This window comes from Triticum aestivum, chromosome 5B (assembly GCF_018294505.1).
Source record: "Triticum aestivum cultivar Chinese Spring chromosome 5B, IWGSC CS RefSeq v2.1, whole genome shotgun sequence".
Classification (NCBI taxonomy): domain Eukaryota; kingdom Viridiplantae; phylum Streptophyta; class Magnoliopsida; order Poales; family Poaceae; genus Triticum; species Triticum aestivum.
The window spans coordinates 232295611-232302391 of record NC_057807.1 but is presented as its reverse complement, the minus strand read 5'-3'; the positions used below and the strand labels follow the sequence as shown (position 1 = coordinate 232302391).

General features: G+C 49.1%; 1 protein-coding gene across 1 annotated transcript; it reads right to left on the bottom strand.

The window, feature by feature from the left end:
- Positions 1–2252: 2252 nt before the first annotated feature.
- Positions 2253–6450, bottom strand: LOC123111133 (mRNA-decapping enzyme-like protein). The gene is made up of 8 exons (XM_044531823.1): positions 6176–6450; positions 6052–6092; positions 5906–5955; positions 4613–4757; positions 3866–3922; positions 3623–3731; positions 2677–3117; positions 2253–2594 (listed from the first exon to the last, which is right to left on the bottom strand). Exons 1-8 carry the CDS (start codon positions 6356–6358, stop codon positions 2544–2546), a joined length of 1077 nt encoding a protein of 358 aa, XP_044387758.1. The 5' UTR covers positions 6359–6450; the 3' UTR covers positions 2253–2543.
- Positions 6451–6781: the final 331 nt, after the last annotated feature.

The following is a 6781-nucleotide window of genomic DNA, read 5'->3' as shown; positions in this document are numbered from 1 at the left end:
AACCTGAGTATCCTCGCCTTCAACAACCAGGGCATTCAGGTTGTGGCAAATTGCGTGTTGCACGATCCAGCATTCTACATGGATGCTGAAGGTGCTAATGAGGGTGCTGATGGGCTTGATGGTGATGTGGGTGCTGCTTAGGTTTGAAGATTGTGTTTCGTTGTCATGCTATGTTTGAACTGCTATGCTTATGGTACGGTTATGGTTATCCATGGTTTGTGGTGTGTGTGTTGTGTGTATTGGTAACCTCGCCACTCCTACAAGAGGTTACCACATCACTCGTGTTGTGTATAACCAAACAACACCTCTTTGCGTCTGGATAGACCATGCAGGCAACCAAAATTGATGAGTAACCAAACGCATCCTAGGCTTTCCCTGCCCGATCCCCATGATTCCTTGGGATAGGATCCACATCTCGGACACCTGCCCACGCGGCTGCCGCCTCCCTCCCCTGCTACACCGTGTCGTTCCAAGGCTGTGCTATGTCTCGTACTCGTGCCTCCGCCTCCATCATGCTCACCGACGGCGGTAGCACATGCTCACCGACGGCGGTAGCAGCCGCGTCGTTAGAGCATCTCCAGCCGCGCCCCCAACAGGCCCCCCCGGCAAATTTTTAGCGCCGGTGGCCGAAAATCGGCCCAGTCGCGCCCCCAGGATCTCGTTTAGCGCCGGTTTGGGCGAAATCCAGAGCCGACGATCCCGCCCCGAACCCAAGCGGTCGGGTGTCGCCTGGGCGCGCCGGCAGAAGCGAAAAGCGGCGTGGGGCCGCTCTGTCGGCGACTGGAAGACCTTTTCCCGTCGTTTCCTCCCGCTCCCCCCTCTCTTCTCCATTCCTCCCGCCAAACCCCCACCTCCACTCTGCCCTTCTGCCTGCCATGCCGCCGAAGAATTACGTGATGCCGCGCGCCGCGACGGATCCCGCCGCCGCCGCCGCTCCGCCGAAGCAAAGGAAGCCTAGGGCTCCGTTGTCCAAGCCCCCCGGCATGAGAAACGCCAAGTGGAAGGCGGATGTGGAGCGTCGGGAGGCCGTCACCGCCGACAGGCGCAACAGGGCCAAGAAGGCCAGGGAGAAAGCGGCGCACGCTGCGCCTGCAGCGGCGGCGGAGCATGCGGCCGAACAGGCGGAGGCGGCGCGCGCGGCGATGATGAATCCACCCGGTGGGCACCCTTACCGCCGTACGCGGCCTGGAGCCAACAAAGCGTTGGCTCTCCGGCTGGTTCTCGTCGTCGCCGCACCCATGGAGCACGCCGTCGTCAGGCTATGCCGATGGGGACGCCAATGGTGGCTTCAACCCCAGCATCACCTTCCCACATGGGCGCCCTGTCCAGCGCACGCCCTCGCCCGCGTTCGCCGGCGCTGACATGCTCCAGAGCGGCGACGAGAAGCTCAAGGCGTGGTTCTTAGGCGAGCGCGGCCTCATCCTGAACTAGATACCGGCGACGCCGGCGCCGCCGCACAGCCCCGCGGCTGATGACGATGCCTCCGCCACGCCCAGCAGCACAGAAGCCGCGCCGATTCCTCCCAGCCCGCGTACGCCGACGACAACGCCGCCGAAGGTTGAGCTCGACGTTTGATGAACTCCTTCCGCGCCCTTCCTTTTTTGTACGCCGAACGCCAAACTACTGCGTGTCCTTTTATTTTGATCGCCGAACTGTGACACCGAATCGCCAAACTATTGCGATGATCACCGGTTTGTTGTTTCTTTGAGCCGGAATGATGAATTTCAAATATGGAGCGCCTTGGGGGGCGGCACCTGAGGAGAAACGAATCCCATGGGCCGATCTAGGCGTTCTTGGGCGAACGGCTGGAGATGCTCTTAGATCTCCTCCCGCAGTTAGATAGGCGACCACGGCTGGAGTTCTGCGTCCTGCCCAATATGCCCAATATGCCACGCCACCAGAGAGGCTGCCGCCGGCAGCGACTGCTGCTGGTGGTGGCCGTGAAGACAACATGCCCAAAGAGGGGCTCACTGGCAGCAAGATCCGATGGGGAATGCTGTTGCTTCAGTTCACCACGTTTCAATTCTGCTTCAGTTCTATGTAGCGGTATATTTGCCCCTTTGAGCCAAATTATCTAGCCTACCATCTGCTCACTGTTCTTCAAATGCTCGTCCATGCATGACGTTGTAAAAGCAATGCCATAGAGAACCACATTCCCTGTTTTGCTTGGGAGTCCCATAGCAAAACCAGGGGCAACACAAAGAATAAACCATATGAAATACTCCCGCCGTCTGGGGCAGAGGGAGTACCTGTTAAACGAAAAATATGGTATATGACTGTCATGGTCCACTGTCTGTCACATGACCTGTTTCATCTCGGTGTCTTCAATTACATAAATATACTCTACGACAACAAAGATATTGGAAACAAGGGATACCGCGATATACGACCAACCATTGCTATCAAGGAGTGAAGGACTCTACATCAACACCTTAGGACAAAGCTATACAGTAGTTTGAGGACTAAAGGCTAAGAGGCATACAAAACTCACAAGAACAGAAGCACTCCTTTCATGTTTGTGACAAACAAATACTTCACAAGGACTAGCTAGCATTCAGCAACTCCCGGTAGATTAAATCGATGAACTCGTCACTCTGTTAGGCAATAGAAGAAGTGTTAAAAGCATATAAAAGCAGGAAGATTACACCTTGTTTTTTTTTCCAATGCAGAACATACCTGAACAAGTCTCAGGAGGGCATCCTTAACTTTATCCCTCGAAATAACAGGTCCATCATTGTGTGCAGGGGTAAGGGATGCAGGCGGAGTTGGTGGTGGAAAGGGTTGAAGAAGTGGGGTACCATATGGTGGACGTTGGCTGGATGTGGAAGTTGGATGAAGAGGTGGCGCTGTAGGCATCAAGGATGAAACCGGTTGCACCAAAGATGTGGAAGAGGATGACGGAGGCACAAAGAATGCAGGAGTTACAAGGTCTGTCGAGCGGCCAGCATGTGGATTAGTGTGGAGGGGCAGTGGTGGAGCTGATGAAGCACTCATCTGATGTGTTGGAGCAGCAGATGAAATGATCATTGGTACGTGGGATGATGCAACAGACTCAGCAGGTGGGTGAGCTCTTCCAGTCTTTGGTGCAGTTGGTACATTCCCAACGTTAGCAACACCCTGCAAGTTTTGTCCAGATAGAATTCAACAGCCGCGTTTGACACTATGAATAGCAGTACAGTGAAAGTACCATACATAGAACTGTAACCAGCAAAAAGCATAGCACTGGTATACATTTATAACTCAAGAACCACGATAGACAATGAATTCACAAACCAGATAAATTAAGATACACAATTGAGCTTAAGCAAGGAAATTTAGGGGGAACCTTCTCCACCCCTTTCCTATCCAACGCGGAGCGGCAGAACTACTCGTCTGCAAAGTGGGAAAGCTCCCTCCCTCCTACCTGGGGGGGGGGGGGGGGGGGGGGGGGGGTCCAGGATCACCCATCCCTCTCTCTTTACTAGCATTTGCTTGTGAGGGATGAGGTGGTGATGAACCAACATCGTATCATTTACCCCCCCCCCCCCAACGATGACCAAACTATTGCAAATATGTATCATCTCATGAACAATGTGAAAAACAAATTAGAATGAAACAATGATAAAGTTCAGAGAAAACTTACACTAAAATAACTGGCAAACGATTCATCAGGGGTATCAGAAACTACAGCGGTAGATGATGGACCATCTATGGCAGAGGATGTAGGAACAGCCTCTAATTCCTCAAACTCACTGTCACACACCAAAATGATTCAGCAGAAGTACATTTAATACAGAACTCAAAACAAAGCTCCGAGTACAATAAAATTGGACAAATGTATTCAAGAGATGAAACAAGTTTAACGTTCACAGGTATAGGAGACAACCTTTTTATAGATGGCACTTTCGGCTTTGGGGGCACTTTCGCGTAAGCATTCAGTATCCTGCCCAAAAAGGATTGAAACAAAATTTCTTACTGCAAAATGAATAGCAGCAAACCACAGCTACATTGTGTACTAATTCCTGCCGATAGGACATAATCATTTATTGCAACTACTCCCTCCGCAAACTAATATAGATCGTTTAGATCACTAAGTGATCTAAACAGTCTTACGTTAGTTTACAGAGGGAGTACTGATTTAGAAATTGGGAAATGTGTACCAAGACAACAAATAGTTCAAATGACCCCATACTCTAAGGACTACTTAAGCAGTTCAATGCCTAAATGCAAATAGAGTATTCGACAGTTCTCAGTTAGGAAGTTCAAATATTCAGCAGTTTCAGCTAAATATTCAGCAGTTCAAACAGAGTAAACATAACTTCCGAAATCCAATTCTTTCTCTGGTTTCCTAAAGATGTCATTTTTTAATGTTTGCATGATCTTAAAAAAGAGAACTTTTACTACTTTTTACAATATATATTTGGTGTTTTTACAGTAGTGATCTAACAGATCTTATATTAGTTTACAGAGGGAGTACATTGTGTGCAAGTACGTAATCTGAACACTACTAAATATAGTAGTACCGAAGATATCAAAAGTCAGGTCATCGGGTACACTGACTACACACTTATAAAAAGAAAAAGAAAAAAACCACTGAACCGAGAAGAGGGGGGTGGGGGTAGACAAACTTTACCTTCCAAACAAACTAGCAACAGCTTCGCACTCCTGTTGGTTATAAAACCAAATGCCATTTACTTCCTGTGTGGCATTCCGATACAACAAATATGGAGGCTGGAGTTCATATTCAAAATCACTCAACAAATCCTCCACGAGATTATCTGTCAAATATATAACACAATCTTATCATGGGCCAATCATTTTACTGTATACCATAGAAAAATTTAGCATCTACACAATCTTAGCAGTTGTCAGTCTATGACTACACTCTAACAACCTTATGTAAAATACAAATCATGAACGCACGGAGCTGCGGGCGGCGGCGCCAGTGTGGCAACGATGACTCCATGAGGGGGGTTTCCAGCGGATGGTGCTCTTCGGGTGTGCACTGAGCTAGGTCGACGCGAGGCTTGCAACTTTCTCCTGTGAAGCTTTTCTTCAAAATCGGAGCTGCCATGTTCTCGATGCTTCAGTCGACTGATTGGCGCTTGTGGCCAGGTTGTCCGTGTGTGCCCCGTCTGGGGTTGTATCTAGGTTTTCGCCCGGTTTTCCTCCAATTAACCGGGCAACTCTCTTCTTCTCAATGAAAATGGCAAATCTTTTGCCTCGTTTAAAAAAAAACATGAACGCACCAATCTTACTACAGTGAGAAACAGAACGCTAAATCCCCAAAATTTCGGCTACTCATAAGACGTGACTGACGAACCTTGTTCACAGTGTGTTCACATGGGCATCTGTTTTGTGTGTATGTGACAGTTCACAGCTTTTCTCTATACTAAATCTGAAACATAAGAATTTAGATCGATGCTATCTTGATATCTATCGGATTTCTCCAGTGGATCCATTGACCAAGAACTAGTGCTACAGGCCCCGTCAGACTTGTATGCAGCCATAGAGCTACTGCAAGATCCTTAATTTTCTAAGATCTTCTTTCTTTTTTGGCAACTCTGAGATCATCTCAGATCCCTTGTAACCATATCACTGAAGAGTTAACTATTAGGCTGAATAAAAGCAGTGTCATAAAAACCAATTATTGGTTTTTCAATGTGCCTCAGCATCGACGATAAAAAAATGAAATTTTTCAGGGCCCAAATTGGTTTGAAGCAACCAACGTACTATAACCAAGTAATTTTCATGTAACTACTGCATTACTCCATCAATAATGATCTAATCTACTTAACACAAGTCAATCTTAGGATTTAGGGACCACTGCCACAAAAGAATGTTCCATCGTGGTCTCTATCCTACTTAAAGGACCCGGTGTACTACGAGAGATCAACAAACCAACTTAGATCAAAGATGCACGTACCCGTATTGCGCCTGTTCATGACGATGAACTGGAACCTCGGCTGTGAGTTCCTACACGCAATCCAACACAATCCTGATACAATTAGCTGCTACACCGCACAAAACCCACATATAAACCCAAAACACGTTTTCCCCAATCTGCCTCACCTCTTCACCACGAAGAGCGATCCCTCCACGTCCTTCCGGCTCTGCACGAAACAGAAAAAAAATTAGATCGGATCGGATCGTGGTCGAGTGCAGCAAAGGCATCGGATGGGAGAGGAGCCCGCACCCACTGGTTCAGGTCGATGTTGAAGTCGTAGAGCGTGACGTGCGCTGCGGTGATGAGGATGTCTTCGACGGCGGGGTCGAGGCGCTGCAGGACGGTGAGGTTAAGCAGGCGCGTGCCCTCGGCGTCCATGGCCAGGTTCGGCGTTACTTTGCCCCCGTTTGGGTGCGGCGGCGGCGGCGGCATCGCGAGGTCGCCTCCGCGTTGCTGAGGGTAGGGGTAGAGGTGGGGGCGGGGGATCTGAGAGCTATCGAGTATCGAGTAGGATGTTTGCTGTTTATGGAACCATCACGCCATAATAAGGCGACGCGGATCGCCAAATCGCTCCCAGATGTACGGCATCGCACAGTCCAGACATTTTTTTTTCATCTTTTTTTTAGGGAATTTTCCATCTTTCTTTTTTTTAACATCAGTACAGACGCAAGCGCTCATACATACGCGCATACACTCATCCCTATGAACACACACACGCACACCCTATCCCTACGAGCACCTCCGAGAGACTGAGCCGGCATGTCATCTTGAAATTTACGAAGTCACCGTAGGCACCTCGTCGTCGACGGGAACGTCTCCTTCCACTGAAAGCGCATCGCCGGAAATTCTGAAATA

Excerpts from the sequence above, each read along its gene's own strand:
- LOC123111133 (XM_044531823.1), bottom strand. The coding sequence starts at position 6,358 with ATGCCGCCGCCGCCGCCGCACCCAAACGGGGGCAAAGTAACGCCGAAC. Across the intron at positions 5,956-6,051 it reads TCGCTCTTCGTGGTGAAGAG|GAACTCACAGCCGAGGTTCC; the intron begins GTGAGGCAGATT and ends GATTGCGTGTAG. Across the intron at positions 4,758-5,905 it reads CATGAACAGGCGCAATACGG|ATAATCTCGTGGAGGATTTG; the intron begins GTACGTGCATCT and ends TATATTTGACAG.